The 22,614-nt window shown below is 44.6% G+C and overlaps 1 protein-coding gene across 4 annotated transcripts in view; it reads right to left on the reverse strand.

Moving 5' to 3' along the window:
- The window catches only part of LOC114860355 (protein shisa-6), a 41,304-nt gene that overhangs the window by 15,190 nt on the left and 3,500 nt on the right, over nucleotides 1-22,614 (reverse strand). For 3 of the 4 annotated variants that reach the window (XM_029158875.3, XM_029158874.3, XM_029158872.3), the window contains exons 3-5: nucleotides 20,939-21,096; nucleotides 17,689-17,787; nucleotides 17,272-17,340 (exon numbers count right to left, since the gene is read on the reverse strand). In XM_029158875.3, the coding sequence (XP_029014708.1) occupies nucleotides 17,272-17,340; nucleotides 17,689-17,787; nucleotides 20,939-21,096 (326 nt within the window). The remainder of the gene's footprint in view (nucleotides 1-17,271; nucleotides 17,341-17,688; nucleotides 17,788-20,938; nucleotides 21,097-22,614) is intronic. The other variant, XM_029158873.3, reaches the window with a different exon arrangement.

A 22,614-nucleotide genomic window follows, 5' to 3' on the forward strand; every position in this document is an offset into this window, starting at 1 on the left:
TTGGGCTTTATGTTACACACAGCAAAACCCTCCTGTGATTGCTGTGAGGCAGCTGCTGACTCTCATCATTGACATTAAGGAAAACGAATCAACGTTATGACAATAACTTCTCCTGTTTGTGTGGACTGATCACATGGATGTGCTGTTCTTGGACCTAATGTAACTCATCTTCTATGTAAAATCTTGTTTACTTGTTAAATACTTACTTGTTAGTTCCTTAAACTCTAATGAAACCTATTTTATCTACTCTTCGTTTTCCTGTCACATGCTTAATATTTGTCTATGTAAATAATATTTGTAACCAACTAGTTTAACTGAGCTCCTTTCTCACCAAACTCTGAGGCTGTGCTTTGCAGCCTCCCTACTGTTGAAGCTGAACATGTGTATAAAACACTGCTCTCCTTTCAGGGACTAAGCTCAACGATTAGCTTCTCACTGAGCTTTCTTTGTACTTCTGTATCCACAGTTGTTGGTTGCATGCCCCCCACAGCCCTGACTGCAGGACTGACTACTAATTATACAGCAGCAGGCAAGCAAACTGGGAAAAAGTTAACTTGCTAACTTCCAAATTAGACTTTTCACCACTGTGTCTGCTGCTTTTCTTTTGCAGGAAATGTGAAACTGGCTTAACGCAGATAAGGGGTAATGAAAGATACCAACCAACGCAGGGTTGTTTCACAAAACTGGATCACAATTGAGAAAATTGTTACAACAAAAAACAACAAAAAAAGAAAAATACTTTTATCCGAAAGACTGAACGAGACGGGTTGAGATCAGATGAGAAGCCGAAGAAACTAGGGGCGATAAGAAGCAGATGAGAGGTGGGAGATGAAAGAGAATGAATGTGTATGAATCAGTGAAGTGATTGTTGGACTTTGTGTCGGGGCTTTTGAAGAGCTGTCTGCTCTGTACAAAAGGAGAGGTCAGTGAACAGATAAGGGCAGAATAGGTGGTCTGCTACATGCACAGGTAAAGAAATCCCACAGTGCCAAACAAAGGGAATGGGAAATCCAGGTGAGAGTAGCAGATGGACGCAGCCCTCCGAGGGATGCGAGACATTTCCTGACACAGGCGACATCAAAGAAGTGGAGATGAGGAGCAGCAAGACAGGATAAAGCCATGAATCTGTCGCATTGGTGCTGGGTCAGACACAGCAGCGACTAGAAACTGGTTCCCAGAATAAAGCCTTTAACAGTGGAGCAGTGGGGCTACCTCTAACCTTTACACCAGTTTAATGATATTCTACATTTTGTCTTTATACTTTTGTTTAGTTAAAGTCAGACTGTTCCTGGCGTAAGTTGAACTGGAAGCCCCTCCTCCTGCTGCAGGGGGCGTGGCCTGTGCGTCTAAAGGACCGCGGTGGGAGACGTTGCTTTTAACAGAGATGAAACAGAGAAATCAAACAGCACTTGTTGAGACTGATTTGTTCGAGGCCTCATTGTGCCTCCGAGTGTCTCCCATCTGAAGACGCCTGCTGTCAGGGAGCCTCCACCAGTCGCTTTCATGTCTGACACTGGCGTCGCCCCCTCTAACCAAACGCGTCTCACTACTTAATTAGACACGTGAAGAAGCTGCTTTACGATTCACACGCGCCAGAGACGATTTAACTGCAAGCTGAAACTTTGTACTGCACATTATAGATCACATTGTGTCCCTTCTTCTCTCTGCTTTGCTAAACATTTTATGTTTCTGATGGCCAGATTTATGCTTCATCGACCATGTGGATGTTGTTTATTTAACCAGGCCCTTAGAATCCCCCTAACTGTCCCCCCCTAGCGACGCCCCTGTCTGTACAACAACACATTACACATACTGTATATAAAACCTGAAACAGGAAAATACAATTTGTGGACCTGATACAAATCAAAGTGGGTGAGTGCGTCATCTGCTACAGTACCTCCTGTATGTTCAGCATTATGGAAAACCAATACTTGCCGTTGCACTGCGACAACTCTGTGCTAGATTTTATGACTATATTTCCTAAATGAGTGAAAACCTGATTAACCTTTTTGCATGTCAGTTTTTCCCCAAACCGTTTAATGGCCAGTGATAAATAATTAAGCGTGTTTTAAATTCATCAGCTACTTGCATCAGTGGTGCAAATGTTTTATTCCAGATGTTTGCCTTGATAAAAGGTCATGGATTAATTTTAAAACGATCTCGACTCTAAATCATGAAGCTCAAACCTCTTCAAACAAATGAAGAAGGAGGGTATTAAAACTTAATTACAAAATTTCCCAGAAATGCTGATCAGGAGTACGTGAAGTAATGAGCCTCTGTTATGACCTGGCAGCCACCTTCATTACTGCTGACATGGTTAGACGACTACTGCATTGTCGCCCACAGTGCGGCGAGTGCTTCAGCAAACTTCTCAAATTTATTGTGTTAAACGAACAAAGAGCGGAGTTTGGGAGCGGTTGCGTCAGGCCACACAGAGGCACAAACAACGCAGCCCAGCGGGAAAGATGAGTTCAAATAAAAAACTGCTAATTAAATTTCTCCGAAAGCCATTAAAAATGACTCCAGTGATGTTTGAGTGGAACATTACTGAAATTGCATTCATCTGAAGCACATCAAAAGATAGAAATGGTGATAAGTAAAAAAAAATCAACTGTGTCCTGCTGCTGGGCCGCAGCCAAGAAGAGAGATGGAAAAAAGAGCTGTTGTGTCAGAATGTCTTCATTCTTGTCTTTTGTTTTTCATTTTGTGACCAGCAATTGCTGCTGTGTTTGTCAAATGTGTGTGATTCTTTGTTATTTCTGTTTTTTCTTAATTTAATTAGATTTTCTATTACACGTTGTTTCCCTAAGTTCTTTAAATGAAATTGAATCAAATGCAGAAGTGTGGTGACAGTGAGCGTTGATGAATAGAAATGCAGAGTAACTGAGACGTTCAGGGAAACTCTTCACCTTCATTATCTATTAGATCACTAAAATCCTTATAGCCCTCATGAACCTTGAAGACCTTACACAGTAAGAGACAGATGCATTGATATGAAAGTTGATTGAGGGCAGCACCTCTCTGACTTTTTAGAAAGCGAACGCCCGCGTATCCAGATATACAGATATATACTGATATACAGTAAACTCCAGACAGCGCTGGGCACTCTTGGCCTTTGGTGCACAGCGCAGGTCGAGTGACGGCTTGATAAGTTCAGGGCTGCAGCTCGTCTCGGAGGACAGCGCGGATCAAACGGTGCTGGAGGTTTCCGTTCATACATTACATGTACATAGGCTCAGCGTTGGCTGTTGGTTAATGGCCTTTCTGAAACGCATTTGTGTCAGCTGACCTTTCGTCTGGTCACAACAGCCTGTCACATCTCGGAATAAGAAAAATAAGGCTTTTTCTATGCACCCAAATAGGCCAATGTTTGCTTTTAAAAACACTGTCACATCAGGCCATTCAAAGACTATTCAAATACCCATATGGGTCATTTATGGCACATAACCACCTAAAAACTCATCCACTAGCAAGATGAGGGTGTAACAATTGTGTTGGGCTCTATCCCTCTGGTCTGACACTAAAGGATCCTTCAGAAGGGAAAAGGCTGAACTTGAGAAGGAGATGAGGGCAAATGAAGTCTTAAAATACCCCTTTAACTAGGGCAGTGCGCGAGGCCTGGGGTGCAGCACACCGTAGGGCCAACCTGCCTGCACAGGCGGGACGCAGCTTACATAAAGCCACGCGGCAGGACTCTGCTAATGGAAAGGTGTGCTGAGGACCGAAAGGTACCACCGCACCTGCTGCACCGTGGCCTAGATGCCCGGGCAGGTACAGACCCAGACCAGAGCCCGGGCGCCAGCGACGTACTGTACCAGCAAGGAAAACAAGCAAGCTGAGCTGCAGATGGTTAAAGATTCATGGGCTCTATATTCGCAAGCATTCGTTTCACTGATGAGGTCTGTAGCGAGGGATTAGGAGAGCCTTGCATGTTGTTAAAAGTAAATTGGTCTCTTTCAATTCTTGCTGCATTACCCAGTCTGTCCTGCACATATAATGAATTCCAGTAATGAACTGGCCTTATACAGGAAAGCACAATATAACCCGTAAAGTGTTGTACTATGCAGACCACATTTGTCACCATTACGGTCAATATTTGGTGACTGCCACAAGATGAATGAGGCCCAGGGGAGCAGTGAAAGAAGCCTGGTCTAATCTAACGTGAGTCATGATGGTCTCTGCGGCTCGTGTAGGCCCAGGTAATGGCCCGCATTAAAAAATGCAGCACCGCTTATTTTACTGTCACTTCAGCTAGATGATCTACTGTGTGCATCACGTTGTAAAAGCATTAATGGTAAAAATCCAAGGGGCTAAGACAATAACAAAAAAAAGAGGCTTTTATTTTGAAATACTAAAATGGAGCAGGTTCCATCCAGAGTCGGAGGCAGGAGGAAGGACTGACCCAAATATTAAAGACATCACAATCACCTCCTTTTCTATTTGTGCTAGTTGTCTCTGGTGACTGAGCTTAACATGGAATCAATTGAACTAATTGGAGACTTGAAATTGAATTGTTCTGGCCCAGTAACTGCTGTTTTATCCAGCCAACAAAAGCCAAAGATGGCGTTAAAGAGAACGTCCCTCCAGCGTTTGGGCCACTGTGATCAGTCCCATCAAGGCATCAAAGCGAAGCAGGTCCTTAAATAACGAGGCAAAGAGTCATTTAGGCGTAGTAGGACCTCGCTATGTTTCTGTCAAACTTTAATGCAGTCTGTCATCATTTTGCAGATGCACTCAGCCAATGAAAACGTGAGCTTTTACACCAAACAAAGAAATGGAGCCAAATAAACAAAAAGACGAGATGAAAGGTACATGGGCGTGGGTATCAAATGATGGGATTCTTCTCTATACATGTGGGCTGTGTGCTTCCAAAGAAGAAATGCTGATAGATGATTTTAGATACAGTGTTCAGAAAAGTTCTGAATCAGCCAACGTGCAAAGGGACAGACTGAAGGTGCAGAACAATCTATTTCGAACCATTTTAGATTCATAGATTCTGAAAACATCTCTCCACGCTATGCTTAACTTGGTTCCATCCAAGTTTCACATTGTTTCTGTAATAGAGATGGAGCCGCTAAATGGTCTGTCAAAGTCTGACAGTGGCTCAAGCTCAACCCAGAAGCATCAGATAACATACACGTGTCATAAATGTCAGGCTGATGCTGCTGCATACAGAAATGATTTACCTCACCTTTAGCTTAGAGGCAATGAGAATACGTTTCACAAATCAAACCCTCTCAGCCAGTTACCATCTTCTGAGAAAACAACAGCTTGCTCAGCAAGTCACACACTGGGCTTTGATTTTCTCTACTCTGGAGAACGTTCTGTAAATCCAGCCATAAACAACCTAAAACCACCTGACTGTGGAGCATTTATTTTCCCCCGCAGTGTTAAGGGAACGGTCCTCACCTCCCCACTTTTAGAGGTGTTTAACCTCTTAAAGCCTTGAGCTTCTGAAGAATCTCACACCCTGACTTGACAGGAAGCTGGTGCAGAGAGAGAGAGCGAGAGAGAGAGAGAGAGAGAGAGAGAGAGAGAGAGAGAGAGAGAGAGAGAGAGAGAGAGAGAAAGAGAGAGAGAGAGAGAGAGAGAGAGAGCAAAGCTGAGCTGCTCGATGTCTGCACAACAAAGCTTATGTTAACATCTCATCATTTCATCAAATCTAAGCCACTTGCCAGTTAGACAGTCAAATCTTGTTGTCATGGTTACATTAGGATTAATGCACACAAACTAATAGATGCTAAAATAGTTGATTTACTTAGTTAGTGGGTGTGAGCAGAGGGGAATCTGAATATGATTTTTTTTCTTAACATTGTCCATGCAAAAGCGGAGACACGGCTCAAGTGTTAAATGCGCAGCCTCTGAGTGGATTTCCTCCGTGTTCCTCGTCCTTCTACTCTCCTTGTGACGACTTAATGCACACGATCGCTGCAGCAGAAACAGCACCGACGTGTGACCAGCTGGGAGGAAGTTCCTGTAGTCGTATGTAAAGGATTTATGAGCGAACGCCATCGCAGCCGCAGCTCTGGCCCCGTGAGCGTCCGGGTGCGACAGCTGAGCGCCTGTTGACCTGCTCCGCTCCCCAGGTAAATACATTCAAATCCCTGCTGCGGGTTTGCTTTGTAAAGCTGCACGTGTCTCCCGGAAGCGTGTCTTACCACATTCTGCAGAAATATGAGGCACACGTCGAAAATGCGCCTTTCCTTTTATAGGCTCCCCGCTGACTGCTTGGCTAATTGCATTTCTGTCTGAGAACGTCTCATTCTGCAGTAAAGTGTACAGGGATTAAGTCACAACTCAGGAATAAAAAGATTTCATTTTACTTTGGGACAGGTACAGTGTCAAGTATCAAACAAGATTCATGGACTTTTGTACTTTTTTTGTTGTGTTTGTGTTTCAAAGACAAAGGGACCGCGGTGCCGCTCCACATCCCTGCAGAACCGGGCCCTTCAGCACTGGATAGGACGTCACAGCCGAGGCAAAGCAGGGATCACCAGCGCAAAGAGCAGCTGGAGCCACTGTTTTCCACAATTTACTAGAGCAAACGTGGTCGGGGCCAACGCGGAGCCCTGACGGCATCAGAGGACGCTCAGAGAGAGAGATCAGGAAGACACGTAAACCAAAAACTGAATTAATTTCACCGGACAGGTGGATAAATGAGTCTGCTAAACATCCTGTCACGCTGAAGCCAGACTCCTCTTGGATCAATCTGTCGTTGAGTCACTCAGTCCTGCTGTTTAAACCGCAGTCGTCACCAACAGGAGTCTTTGCATTAATGAAGCACACATTCAGGCTCTGGCGTGGTCTGCATTGTAATGATAATCAACCTAATCATGATTAATCTTGGCTGGTCCTCATTAGTGAGAATTCCTCCACGTTGCTCAGACCTGAGGCAACTCAGAAAAGCAGCTGTGGATCATATGAGGCCCAGGATTTAACGGCTACTGACAAATGTGTGTCTGAACGTGTTTATATTAGAGCAGAGAATTGTGTCACCTCAGTATTAAATGGATTTGAATTAGCGTGGAGCTAATCTAGAGCTATGGCCTTTCTGGAAAACTGGGTTTCGAAATTTTAGAGCAAAAGTGAAAATCATGACTGGCCGCTTACTATGTTTTTTTGTTTTTTACTTCTTTTTGAAAAAGAAGAAGACACGAATTAGTTTCCAAGTCAAACACACACTGTCACATTTTATCCTCCGAGCTGTGCTGCATTCAAGAGCTGTCCAATTATCCAATTAAAAACAGGGACATTGTCCTTTAACAGCCAAACCTTACACTGAGCAAAAAGGAACACATGCAAGGCCGGCTCCCTCTCCACTAAAGGTCATTTACAGAGTGTAGGCTGCCGTATTGCATATGCAGAAGGTGGACGTGACTTTGAAAAAGCCGTGTTTTCTGCACCTCGCAGACAATCACTGGCCGACAGCGCGGATGCCACATATGGCTGGATGTGTGCTCAAGCCTGCAGTGACTCAGACTGGCTTCAATTTCGCACCGTGTCTGGTTTCTCTGTCGCAGCCTCCCAGTCTGCTCTGACTGTTTGTGTTTTCTTTTTCCTCCCCTCTCAAGGATAAATTACAAATGATAAAAGTGTGTTTTGCATCCGTCCAATCTCTTTAACACAAAACCACAACTCGGGTAATGGGTTTATTATTATGCATATCACAGATATCAAGAGGAATGAGCTTAAAAGCTTACACGTTTAATTGATTAAGCCGAGCAGCCACGGAGCTGCGTAACAAAGACAGCTCATTTCTTGGAGGTCACGATGTCAGAATGACACGTTCAAAGTCTCAAATTAAATTTACTACAACTTGATTTCTATAAATAAATGAATGTCACGCCAAGGTTCCTCACTGAAAAGCAAAGAGCAGCGCATTATTCGATCAGAAAAGGGTCGTGGAGGTTTGACCTGATACGACAGCAGCAAGCGGAGTCTCATCACTTGTAGCAGCAATAAATAAATCCAGTAAAATGAATCTACTACCGATGTCAAACACACACCTTCAGATAAACTACTTGTTTGCAGCAGCTTCAGGATTCGACTGCTCTGCCACAGTTTTCTCGCCACCTGACGAGCAGCAGAGACCTGGCAACCCTGCCGCACTCCGTTGTGCAATGTGACCTGGTTACGGGCTGAAGGAGAGTTAACTAATGTGGGCCAGCACAGATTGCATTGTATCCGCGGCTGGGACGGCAGAGCTGGGAAACTTCAGGGACATGAACTGCTTAAAGCACCAGGCTTCACTTGGAGAAGCCCCAGCCTGTTCAGCTGCGCCACAGAGCTGATAACTTACTCCTTCACAGTTTATTGATGACCCTAATTGGAAACATCACGGTGGATGATTCTCTTTTGTACATTTATTGATCAAATTCGCTTCTCTGGAAGCAATTTCCATACTCATAAGTCTGGTTTAAAACTCAATTCAACAAAAATATGCATTTGAGTGTTTTTCTTCCCTCATTTTAACTCTTTGGACCTGAACTAAATTAAACAAGATTCATTTCCTCCACCTGCGCTGGTCCTCGTTAGCTGGAGCCCGAGCTGTGGCCTCGGGCTGCTCATAAAGGCTGAAACAAATCCCATCGTTTGCAAAGTCTGAAAACTGCGCGGCGTAGTTTTTATGGTCTTCATTAGCATAGTGCAAATAATCCATGTTGTCCTAAATGATGGCATTCATTTGAAGCTTAATCCGCCTCTTCACAGGATTTCATTAAAGCCTGAGTTTAGATGTTCATCGAGAAATCCAGTCTAGGTTATTTAATACAGGTGTAATTACACACTAGAAGCTTTCGATACCAACACCTCTATGCAGTAATATGCATTGTGCTGTCAGAAGTGAGATATTTCATCCGATTATAGCATCATAGCATCTCATGTCACCTTCACTCACTCCCTGACATGCAGCTAGTGACTTTTTTGGGCAGGAGGCTACATATAATCCACAGAAACTGTTCTGAAATAGAGTAAATCTAATTGGTCACTCTCATCTCTGCCTGCAGGTTGTTTATTGTCCCCTATGACGTCTTCTTGGTGATGTCATTAGCTCCATAACGAAGCTCTAACTAACTGCTCCGAATCTATAGGCTGAACGCGGCATCCTGATCCAAACACCCCACATAAGCTCGACTTGATGGATCTACACATCAGCGGGCGCTCCACCATTACGAGAGCCAACAGCGTGACAGCATGTCATACACCCCCTGCTACAATGTCACACAAGCCAAGTGAAGCTCGGCCACGTCCGGAGACATCTTGTCGAGGAAGCTGACCACGGATCCAGCCGGCGCCTCGGGGCTTGGCTGTTCCTTTGTCATGGGCTAATGTAAGCACGGATGCACACTTGCCTCCTCCGGCCAGAAGCTGGTCTCTACAGCTCGGATCACGAGTTCAATTAATTTCACAGTTGGCGGCACCCACAGTCATTTCACTGGGGCCTGTTGTCTGGAACTAGAGAGAAATGGGAAGAATATGATGCACCATGAGCTGCAGCTGCTCAGTCCCTCCTCCTCCTCCTCGCCTCCATCCCCTCCACATATGAAAACTCGGCTCGCCCGGAGTCACATCTCATCTGATAGGGCCGCGGCTCTGCAGCATATTAAAGCTCACATCACAGCGATAAGGGGAGATGAGACGACCGCATGCATCATTACTGCTCCATAAAGAGATCTCTTTTCCATCTCATTCAACAGAAGTGTTTAAATTTATCAGAAGATGCAGCTGATTAAAGTCTTTGGGTCAATTATTACGCTGTAGCCACAAATGCAAATAAATAAAAGCCGGAGCCTGTTGGACATAACCTGAGGTCAAAGTCAGGACCACAAATGCTGACCTGCTGTAATTGATCCCGACTTGTTTAATACGTCCAAAAGCCAAGTAGTCTCACTTCAGTGTATATCAATGGCCATAACCTACAAAAATGATTCCTGAAATTATATTGTTTGTTGTTTAGTCGCATTGATTTGTTTGGTTTCAGCAGCTGGTTGCACTCTCTGCACACACACACACACACACACACACACACACACACACACACACACACACACACACACACACACACACACACACACACACACACACACACACACTGCCTGGGAAGAGCTTCACTACTGTATGCTAAGCTAAAGCTAAGGAAGGTTTTAATCTGACAAAGTCAATCACACGACTCTGACCATAACTAATGCGAGAGTCTAGAGAACAGAAAGTCAACAGTTCTGGGGATCTCAGCACTCACATTCAATCTTTCTGTGTTCTTTCTTTAGAAGTCATACTGGAAGTTCAGACTTTGTCTCCAAGGTGACCTGGTTCCATCCCCTTACTATCCATCCATCTTTCTCCAGTCGCCGAGTTGGGCGGTATGGCCTGTGTTGGCATTCACAGAGTCAAATTTAACTAACCTACATGTGTTTAGACGGGAACTGGATCACCAGCAGGAACAGCTCGTTTTTAATGTGAGGACTCGGGAGCCGCTATGGGCCGCGCACCAGGCCCAGCGGCGTGCGCGTCTAATGGCACCTATTGCTGACGGTGGGCTGCAAGCCGCATAATATCCAATGATCAATGTGAGCCGAATGGGTAAATATTATAATGAAGCATCATGCATTCCTGCAGGTGCTCAGCTGGGGTCGTCTCCTAATGATGACCAAAGGAAAGTGGCCACACAGCTGGTTCAAACCTCTGATAGATGGTTCACATTAGAGGTGAAAAAGGCCCCTGTTAGAAATCCGAACCTCCGAATTTACTCTGTCCCCGTTTCCACCGTCTGTCTTTTTCTAATGCAGAACCTCGCTTCGCTGCTCTGTCATGCAGGGCAGAGTTGCTGGTTGCTTCACAATCCCTGATCTCACCGTAACAGGATGGTGCTCTAGATGTCGAAGGCTTCATCTTCCACATCCTCCACATTTAAAAGGACTGTTTTTATGAATGAAGCCTGGTGTGTGTAGGACGCACGAGTGAAGCGAGTGCCCGAAAAAGGGTCACAGGAAGCCGGTGGGTGGGCAGCTCGGCTTTTCACAATCACAGACAACATTTCGGAGGCACTGACTAATGAAGCATTTTGAGCACAGGACTCCGGCAGTGTCGTCAACCTGCAGATGAGCTGCAGTTGTAATTTTTGCATACAATTACCAGCCATTTGTACCCGGAGCGAGAGCTTTCCGCCGCTCGCAATTTGACACTCGAGCAGCAGCAGCAGCGGCGGCGGCGGCGGTAGCAGAACGGTGTGGAGAGGAGTGGGAGCGTGTGGGAGGGATGATGGGAAACAAAAAATCCCATCTCCTTCCAACTGGGCTCTGATTTGTTTGTGCATCGGTTTTTTGTCTCACTGATTAGCCCATTGTGCTTTGGCTTTAGTGTTTTGATGAAATGGGTACGACTGGTTGAAGGTGCGCAGATCGGACCGCCGTGTTTTTGTACATGTGGAATAAAACAAGGAGTAAATTACTTTATACACACAATGTTTCGGTGTCTTGTTGTTGATTCAAAACCCAGTGGATTTGTAAAGTATGAGGTCGTGAGAGCCAGTCCTTTGAATTAGATCCCTATTTGTTTTCCAAATGAGGACCTTGCCCTTCGCATCATGGCCGCTACCACCCAGTCCCCCGTCACTCACACACACAAAGCCTTGGCTGTCAGCTGTTTGTGCTTTAGCGATTCGGTGGCTCTCACTGTAAAGTCAAAATCCACGCCTGCCCACTAACTCCCAGCCCATTCCTGTTCCTCGCATGCCAGTACAAGCTGTCCCCTTTAAAGCGTCCGTGTTTGGTTTCGGCCCCGACGCTGACGCCAGCGCTTTCACGCGTCCTTGCCCTCCCCTCATAATAGATATCGACAGGTGCAGAGCGGATAACGCTAATCTGCATGCTAACAGGATTCCGAGTGTCGTACAGTAGTGCTTTTCTCATCGCAGCTGCATTCAATTCACAACTTGTAACGTTTGACGGCGGCCAGGCCTCGGCCTTTGGCGGGAACGAGGTAAAAGGTTTGTTTACAGGTATGTTGTTTGAGCTGTTGCTCATCATAATGTCTGTCATCCTCGCTTCATGCCTCGTGGATCTGGAAGAGTTTTAATTTGTAGTATTAAAGAAAACAAAAGCCTTAACCTGGAGGTGTTCTTTCCTTCCTTTTTTCCTTAATAAAATTCTGTTCTCCAAGATCCAACATCTAAACTGGAAAACATTTATTCTAGGGCCACAAATATATGCAGGCAGATTTGTGCCTTCGATATGAAAACGGAGGACAGGACATAATGTGTTTGCAATTTGAGATAAAGAATCTGTGGGGAAAGTTACGAGGCGCTCTGAGGTGAGACAGCGCAGGTTCCATCTGGTCAGTCTTTCCGATGCGATTTCTGTGGACAAACACGCTCTACATAATGCATGAGCAGAGGCTGGATCAGAAGAGGTGTTAAGAGGCTATCTGCGTGTGTCGGGATGAGAAGTACGAATCTCAGCAGTCACTCTGGGCCACGTTGCAGGACGGCTTGTGGGATTCTCAGGGAGTGAGTTTCATCTCGCCGACCTAATCAGGTTCATTAGCCTCCTATTTAACGGACAGGCGGGATAAGGAGAGGAATCAATTCATATTGTGCATTTGGCAGTGGCGGATCTGTGCGCGGTGAGAGGACCGTCTCCCCGCTGTTCCGAATCATGCTCATTGAGGAGGAAGCGGAAATTACCACTTTTGCCGATGCCGCGTTGCCTTAAAATGACCTGATAAAGCCCAGGCACAGCTGAGTGAAAGCTGCCCGGCAACAGAAGCCAGGTTGTGGCCCTTCCAAGGCTTTTAGCGAGAAAACGAGTCACACATAAGCCGAAGCCTCGTTCAAGTTCAGTGGACACATGGGTGACATTCAGGAACAAACAATGAGCATCTAAAACCTTTTAAATGAGATGTATGGTGTATGATTCCATCAAAACATGTCTCTAGTCACAGCTCCAAAACGTTTGGAGATTTAAAAATGGCTCTATTTGGCTCTATTAATGTGTGTGATCAACCAGTAATTTGGGTTCAACCTGAAGTTTGGTTTGACTGATGAGAAATGTTCAAACTTGACCTGATCTTTATATTTATTATTATTATATTTATATTATTATTTGTTGTTGTGTATGTGTGTATATGTCTATAGGATCTACTTGAAAGCATTTCACATAAACAGCTGGTAGATTTTAAATACCCCTGATCCAAATTCAACCCATGAACCGTCCCATATTTCATTTATTCACTGTGTTATAAATAAATGCAAATAAGTGCATTTATTCATTAGCTGTTTTTTTTTTCTTCTTCTTTTGTAGAAGCGTAATTTATGGTATGAAGCCGTTTCTGGCACAACTCCAAGGTGGGGGGCTACTGGCAACTTAATAGGTTATTTTAAAATTATGAAAGTGTTTTTCCATGAGGTTTATGCAAATAAACCAGGTACTGTTTGGAATAAATATACATTCATTTCACTGTGGAAGCATTCGGAAAGTGGCTCATTTAACCTTGTTACCTCCAGAGTTCGAGGATGACCTATTTTTCACAACCAAAGCAGGAAAAAAAATCCACCCTTGAAAATTACAACTAGGACTAAATCTTCCATTAGATTCCTGCATTAAAACAACGATCGTGGAAGCAACCCCCCACCTTAAGAACCCAGGGGTGGGGGGTAGAACCTTCGCACCTCAGTTCCATCAATGCTTCTACAACAAAGCAGCGACAGTGGCAACACAGAGAATAAATGAATGAGTGATTAAATCACGATAATGCATGTTTCACTGTAATGTCTAGTTTATTCTAGTTCTTCTTCTTCTAAATTTCAACCATCTGCTAATAAAATACACTCCTACAGAAGATCCTGCTCTCTGTTCTTTACGTTTCAGCCACGTTTTCACAGATAGAACACTCTGCAATCTGGCAGTTGATACACCCAACGTGCCTTTTAGAGAAAAATGTCCCCTTTTACAATATTTTTGGAAGTGTAGGTTCATATCTGAGCCAGTGTGGGCTGCAACAGGTTCCAACTGTCACAAGAATCCCCAGGATGAAACGTTCACAGCTCTGTGACTGAAAGCTGCAGGGGAAGAGCCTTCACTGCTGTTTCGTTCTATCTGGGTCCTTGTCTGAGGCTCAAGCCACAAAGTACTTTGATCATCGCGAGAAGTAAAGCTGCGTTTTGACCGTGTGTCAGTGTTTCAGCTCTGCACTTGTCACAGTCTTCGGCTGTGATGTATCGACATGCAAACAAAAGTTGCATGAGGAAATACTTGTGCTTTACTCAAACAAGGCAACGTACGTGTCCATATAGAACAGTTCTTTTAATGTAACACATTGGATCCAACAAAGGAACACATTTTCTTTGAAAGTGACAGACTGAGATTCAAGTAGCTGGAGAAAAATAAGGCAAAACAAAACAAAATCTCTGATAAAATCAATTCAAAGCATTAAAACATCAGGCTGGTAAACGCACTGGTGATATTATCCACTGAGCCATTCTGATGTATCCAGTGACAGCGTGTTGGAGTTCAGAGCCACTAACAGCTTTAAGGACACAGACGTACGCTATAAGGACTCAGTAATGGAGGCAAACAGGGCAAGCGACACCTACTTGGCACACTTTGACTCTCTCATTTGCACTCAAACGCAGCTCCACAGCCGCACACATGCAGACACACTGTAGGCCTGGAGGGATTAGAGGAGGCGGGAGCGCTGCAGCGGCGCGTCCCAATAACGCAAGGTCACCTTAAGTGGATTGGGACGAGGGGGGAAAAAGCAATTCCCTTAAGACCAAAACGGGGAGCAACTCATGAAAAAGTAATTAAGCAGGATGCACATCAGCGGATGCCACAGGCGGAGACAGAGAGGAGAGCGATGAATAAGTCCCGAGGACACGAGGAGGGTTTGTACGCCAGCTCTCTGGGAGATGTTTGCTAAACGCACACAGTGGGATTGTTTAACCTCGGACACATCCTCCAGGACGTGACAGCTTAGTCAAAATCTGCAGAAACAATATTGAAATATCGTGTTGACTCTACAGATGCTGGAGTCACTTTTCATCAGAAATGTTACAAAGTAGCAGGTGCTGCTATTAGACGAGTAGATTGAAAGCCTTGAAAACACCCAGTGAGAGTTTAATGTTGCTATAAACACAGGGCTTTTTTCAACTATATTACTCTTGTTTTACTCCTGAGGGCGTTTTGCAGACTAATTTATTTCCAAGGGAACTCTGTAATAAAAACATACCAGCAACCGTCATCTTGGAGCCAACACGTCCCAACGTTTTGGATTAACCCTGTAAATACTCATTACAACTATGTGAGCGCCGATACTGGACCACAACAAACGTTGCATTCGCTCACATCTTCAAAAGCTCCCAAGACAAAGCAGCTGATCTAAGGAGATGTTGGGAGGTCATTATAAAAGCAGTCAAGTAGTAGTGTATGAATCAGTATAAACAGTTACTGTAGGTGCAGGAGCCAAACACTCGAGCAGGCGTGCAGAGTGAATCCACACAAGGCAAGTGTTATATCACAGATGCATGAATATTGATGACATTACTGCGAGCTTTGTTCAGCATCTTGTCAAATCCACTGTTTGCGCTCACGCGCGTGCAATCAAAGGTTACACGCTGACACACAAGTTTGAGGCCTACGTACTTGATAAAAGACTGTCTGTTTGGCTCATCAGGCTGAATCCTCAAAGCCTTTTGTGCCAGATGTATTAAAAAACTCTATCTCACATTAATTAGCATCATTAGCTGGATGAACACAGCACGTTGGTCAAACCTCAGGCTAAACAGATGTAAATGCAAATGTGGCCTTAATGTTTCATAGACTGGACTATATTGATCCATACATTTCATTTAGTCTAAATCGGTTTGGAAATTATTCAAATAAAATCTGAAAAATCATCACCCCACATTTCAGGCTGAGGCCATAAATAGATATATCCTCCATGAGGGTGTCACAACCCCCGTATCTCCTGTCGGCAGAGCTTTACTCAGATACTGTATATCAAAGAGGGAGGAAAGTAAATAGAAAATCCAAGAACATACGAAAGGTTGTAGAGAAATGGAAAAGAAGTTCCAGTAAGATAGATGATAGAAAAAAAGGGAAGGAAGAAATTGGAAAAAGATAGAAAGGAGCAGGGGAGGTTGAAGGAGCAGTAGCGAGCAGGAGCTATGGGCGGGTGATAGATGACCTTTACGCGGTTTGTACTGTACCAAACACGATTCAAGATGTTTGCGGAGCGAGTGAGCCAGGGCAGGATGCAGACAGCAGTGACACAGTGCACAACATCTGTCAGTCTGCTCGCTTCTCATAGGAGAGGCAGTACGGAGGGGGGGGGTGTTGATGTAGAGAGCCCGCCGACAGCCAGCTGTTAAACTAAGACATCAACGACTCAGGCTGACAGCGCCTCCGCTTTGAAGTGACAGTTAGCGCCATCAGGCCTGGGAACGGGGCCGCCTAATAGGTGCAGCGAGGGCGACGGGCGCCGTCGGCAGGAGGCGGCCGCCGCAGACCTCGTTTGGGGCGACGGGCCTGGTTTAAAGGGGCCCGTCCTGCAGTTCAGGGTCGGAGAGCTGACAGTGGCTGCTTAGTAATTAGCAGCCAGGTGAGGCGTCAAAGGTAGCGTAGAGTTTATGCAGGGGGGAAACAGACATCATGCCGAAGGGGTTTGAAATATTAAACATGAGTCGTACAATGGTGTCAAAACGGAGAGTGGTCTGGAGAGTTTCAACACACACACACGAGGCAAAACGGGTAAATGCTTCAGAATCAGGCGCAGAGAGGATGATGACTGAACTCTGTGCTAAGAAGCTCGTCAGGAGGAAAAAACCCTATGACACCAGCTCGTTGTCCAACAAGCTACACGTATACATGAGTTCAGAAAAAGAAACCTGACCTCAGGCTCTTTGGCTTGAGTATCGATTTTTCTTCAATCATAAAGAGATGTTTTGACCAACTGTGCAGGGTTATGAATATACGTTAGGGAAAGTATTGTGTCAGGTTCTGTAAGTCTCCCAGGTAAAGCCAACATCATCATATTATATCAAATGCTGCAGGAGCCAAGATTTTGAGGGAGAAGCTAATTAATTGTAACCAGTTGTTTAAGGTAAAGCCTTCGTTCACATCTGTTCATTCCTGTAAAGCAGCCATTCAAACCTGCCATTAAGCACCAGGCGCCGCCAAGTTTTGAGCCACTGTTAAGAATGAATCAAGCATTAAAGCGGCACCGGCCGGCCTCGGTTTATCGGGTTGGAGCAGAAAGATGACACTCGGGGCAACGTACCGTAGGAGACGGGAACGTCCAGGTCGCCCTGCCAGGACATCTGGCCCGATTCGTCTATGGAGTGCTGCGCTGTAAGGACACAAGAACGGGCCTCTTGTTTACAGCTCATTCTCACGCCAGCACCAGCAAAGGAAGACAATAGTGGGGTAATCTCCTAGCGCGCCGTGCTGCGTTCACACAGGCTGCCTACCAAGTGTGGAAGTGTTACTTTGTCATTGAGAGTGTGGATTTAATCATAGATAACAAATGTGTTTCTTCAATTCAAAAGTGTGTGTGTGGACTTTGCAAGATGTCACTTCAAGCCACTGTGGATCATAATGTCCAACTTCTACTGTGCTGGAACAAAAGTCACAGACACGTTGGACTTTGACAAGAGACGGGGCGTCAGCAGGACAAAGGAGCTCTGCAGTCATTTACCTTTCAAGTGGCCGCGGCCGAGAGTCACGAACCCGGAGGAGATGAAGTTGTGCAGGTCCTGGCCTCCGCTGCGCATGTTCTCTTTGCCGTAATGTCCTGCTGAGACAAAAAAAAGACATTCAATACTGCACTGCTGCTCAGGGCTACCCATGAACCCACGGGCTAACGGCTAACATGCTAGCTGATATACTAGCACCTGTTAATACAGTACATCAATATTAATAATCACCAAACCGAGCTGCAGAACTAAGAGGGTTAAGTGTTGGGTTAAGTTTCTAATCTCCACTATACGGTTTAGACTGGAGATAAATTGGATTTGCTTCTCCCTCATGCTCGATTTTGTTGAAATGGAGTATTTCCCCTGCACGACTTCACCATTTTACACGTTGGTGCGGCTGCTGTACGACAGAGTTGCATCTGCACTCAAGTCTCCTGACACTTCTGCCATTTTACAAAAGAGCAGCGGTGTACGACGAGAATACTAAACAGGGCTACAATGGTGCGAGGGCCTAAGTGACACTCGGTGCGATCATCAATTTGTCAATACGTCACTGAAGGAAGCCAGAGCTGCAGGGTTGAGGGCTGTATATGAAGTATTTTTAAAACAGCCACATGCATTTAATTGGACAGTAAATGATGCAACATTTGCCTCTTTGGAGACATTAAGACGTAGTCCACTTGATTGTACATTAGCTTTAACCCACCTTTATGACTTTTAAGAGGTGTGTTCGGATGCGGCGCAGTGAAACCCAGCTACACATCACTTAGGATTTCCCTGGTGGTAGAAGATCACTCCATAATGCAATTTGTATCAGATTGCTGTTAAGTCTGTTCCAAACCACTGCTGTAATTGAGAGCGCGGCTCCCATCAACGCAAAGGAGCGAGACAAGGTGACTGCCTGCACCCGATAAACACTTGTCCTGTCAATCACAGTCTTAAAAAGGAAATTAAAGAATGCAGCATCAACAAAACTGAGGAAAAGAAAGAAAAAAAGCTTTAAAGTTTGTTTGTTCGCTCTCTGTTTCTCTCTGTTTGTCCTGCTTTACCTAGGTAACTAACACCTCATCCCTAAGGAACCGTTTCAAAGTCAAAGCATCACTTGAACCTTTGGGCCTCAGGACGCTGAGATTGAACAGCTTTTCAAATTAGCATGATGAGAGGAAACACCTGGGAACATCAGGCCTTGACTTCATCACAAAAGTCTGGTCCTACGGAGGACACAGCTATACGCTGATTACTGACACTCACACTGATATCCTGAAGGACTGAACATGCTTTCATGTCTCCTGTTAATATCAGCTTTAACAGTTTTACTGTACGTTACAACATTGGTAACCTGCTGCCTATTGTAATCTCAGCACTTCCTCAGAATCAATCCAGCAAGACTAAAAATGGAAAACCTTTGCTCCTAATACAGTAAATTTACTTATTAATTGTTGTGCTGAGACTTAGTTTAGTTTAGTTTAGCTTAGGTTAACACAACCAGTTAACAAGCCAGTGTTAATTAAAACACACACAAGATGTTCGATGTTCATTAGTGAGCATCTGTCTGCATCTTCACATTAAAGCAACAGGAAGCCATTTGCTTTCCTCTCATATTGTCCTCATATTATTTTTATTTCCCTCTTTCCCTATTTCTCCTAAAAAAAGCCCCATCCATCTTGGGATGATCTGGGATGCAGAGTCATTACAATCATGGTGCTCATAATCATATCCAGGGTGTAAATGGTCAATAAACACAATATGGACATCTAGACTTCAGCAACATCTGCAAAATGAATGCAGTTGTAGTGAATGCAGGAGTGTCTGCAAAGGGAGGAAGACGTTCCTCGTCTGCTTTCCCAGAATCATAGAGAGGACAGAAGAAATAGAGGTGATCATGCTCTATCTGAGGCAGCGTTGGAGGAGATTCTCCATCAGCATCACACACATCAATAAGTTCATGTTGTGCATTAAGTTAAGTAGATGCATTATTATATATATATATAGATTATCTGTTATCTGTTATAAACCTATTCTTACTTTCATCTGCAGTTAATCTGCTGCTGGTCTGTTCCTGATCTGAGCCATTGTATATATGTGAGACCTCAGCATCCGGTTCTGTTCATTCTCAACCACTAAACCTTGCCCCTAATGGAAAACATTCAGAGGTCAAAGAAAGGCATGAAAAAGCTTAACATGTAGAGAGGAAGAACTACGTGTGGTGCACACTTCATAAAGTCATAAAGCAGCAATGTCAATGAGAAAACTTTATGAAGAAGACCTTCAGACCAAAGAGTACTGTACATGCTGAATATTTTCAGTCCGCAGATTAAAGAATAACAAATAAAATCTAATAAAAACACATAAAAAGCAGTCTGTAGTGGAAATGCATAAAAACACGTCTAGAGCGTATTAGCTGCTTAGAAGAGCACAAAGTGGACAGTTCAGACATCTTTTCTGTGGGCGTCGCCTTTTACAAAGACACCAACACTCCTCGTGAATCACACGTCGTCCTTACTCAATGTTTGCATCATAAACAGGGTCTGACTGTTACATAGAAATGCCAGTAAACGAGGAAGCCTTCCTTTCCAAGGTTCTCCCAGTTTGTGCTTTGAACGGAAGCACAAACGTGACACAGACCAGAGCTGAAGCCTCATAATAATTGAATTATTGTGGGCATAAGACACGTTCCCTGCGTCCTGGGTCGTGGTGCTGTTGGAGGCAGGGTGACACCAGAGTGAAACATAACACTTTTGAATCTGGGACACCATACTAGGGCACTTAGCAAACGAGCTGATCCCCGGAGCATGGATCTGGAGACCGAGCGGATGAAAGTAGGAGAAAACGACGCGTTGCGCGTCAGAATTAACTCTGGACAAAAAGCCTGCGTCTCCCGCAGAAGACGATAATTTGCAGCTGCAGTCTGAGCCAATGGGAAGGAGGCTTATGGGTTGGTCCCATGAGGGAGCGGACAACGCAGCTGCTATAGGTCTCCTTCCATATTTCCTCTTAAGCATGATTGAGGGAGGAGGCTTAAAACTTACAGCGTGTCCTTCATTCTGAGTTGATGTCAGTCAGGCTCTTATGTATTCTAATAGCTAGAGTCACACACACACACACACACACACACACACACACACACACACACACACACACACACACACACACACACACACACACACACACACACACACACACACTGGCTGCTCGTGGCCATCAAGCAGTCTGAGCTATTGATCTGTAAGAAAGCAGCGCAGGGTTGTTTACCATGGTTGGAGGCCATGGTGTGAACAGGTGTGTAATGATTCTTCGACGTCCTGACTGGCGTCTCCTCTTTGGGCGACCCATCAATCGCTGCAATGTTCTCATGTTCATATTGAGATATCGGCACCGGTCCTTGTTGCCTCAGAATATCTGCCAGGGCCCTGGAAGAAAATCACACAAACAGAAAAATAGTTTTAAATGGAATCCTTCCCATTCCCAATTACAACGTTTTCCTCGGCTTCCCCCTGAAGGTCTGACTAATTTTTTTAGCCACAGCTTCAATTTGAATCACAGAGGTTTGAAACTAGGCAGAGAGGAAATCCTAATTACAACCGCAGACGCAAGGGAGTCACGTTTTCAATAGCGTGGTCCACGGGGTGCAGGGGTCCTATTATTTGTGTCAGGCTAAAGCTCGGGGCCCATTTATTAGGAGTTAACACAGTGTCTTTTCTTTGAAGCTGCAAAATAGAGCAATATTTCACCAACACTGGCTACAACCTCTGGAAGCACGTCAGCGGGCGAGATGGAGATGGAGCCAGGGCTGCGTTTTCTTAAAGGAAACCAAAGGACAATGTAAGTGTGTCAATGTCAACCTAAAGCAGCCACGCAGTCCACTTTCCTTTAACTCTGTGACTTTGGGAGCTATACGGTGTATTAATAGCATTTCCCTTCCAGGATGAGCACACTTTAGCCGTTTCCTTTTCGCAGACATAGGCGACCTGATTTTGCATTGTCCTAGTTGGCGTCTATGCAGCAGGAGTTATGTTCTGCAGGAGGAGGATTGGAACACGACTTATTGTCAAGGAAGAGAAACCATTTTAGTTAGTTCAAGTTATTGAACCATAAGTTCTGTAAAGAATAAAAAAGTTCTGATTCTGAAAAGAATTCTGAAAAAGTTGAAGGATGAAACCAGTGAAGACATGTAAAATAGAAAAATATTGTCTAATAAAACTGTATAGTTACAAACGAAACTAAGACAGAATACTAGAAAAGAGTCAAAAGTATAAACAAACTTTCAATTGTGTAAATTGAAGTGAAACATAAAAAAAACTGAAAGTTTTTAATTACAGAATTCTTAAAAAAGCACTTTTGTTTTGTTTGAACTGAAATGTTGAAGACTAAACTGAGACTAGGATTACTATTCCTTCGCTGAATCTATTTGGTGACGCATGTGTGGGTTGAGCTTCTGCATCTAACACCATGAGAGTCAGGTTGTGAAACCAGTGCCAAACCATGCAGGGCTTTGGTTTGTCTCGATTCACACGAGCACCAAGTTGATGACAACGGGCCAAAGATCGAGCCCTGGGGAACGTGAATCTGAGTTGCAGAATAATACAAGCGATTAAAACTGCAATTAGTTTGATTAGAGAGAATAGAAGAATCAGGAACTAAGGCTTTAGCACAGAATCTTTCTGGGGCCAAGAGAAATACTTTGCTTCTACAGGATTCCACCGGCCTCATTCCAAAGGGTTTAGACGAACACAGCAAAAGCCTCATCACCTCCTTAGTTAACTATGCAATGAGCGTTTTAAAGCCGGGCTGAGAGAACTTGGTGGTTCTCGCCTCACAGCCAGGACAAATAGTTCCTAGGTTTGCTCTGCAGAAGGTGATCAATAGAGCCGGTTCAAATCACTGGCTTCAGCTCTCACTTGGCATTTCTTGTGCTTTCGGTGAAGGTC

The sequence above is a fragment of the Betta splendens genome, chromosome 8 (assembly GCF_900634795.4).
Source record: "Betta splendens chromosome 8, fBetSpl5.4, whole genome shotgun sequence".
Lineage (NCBI taxonomy): Eukaryota > Metazoa > Chordata > Actinopteri > Anabantiformes > Osphronemidae > Betta > Betta splendens.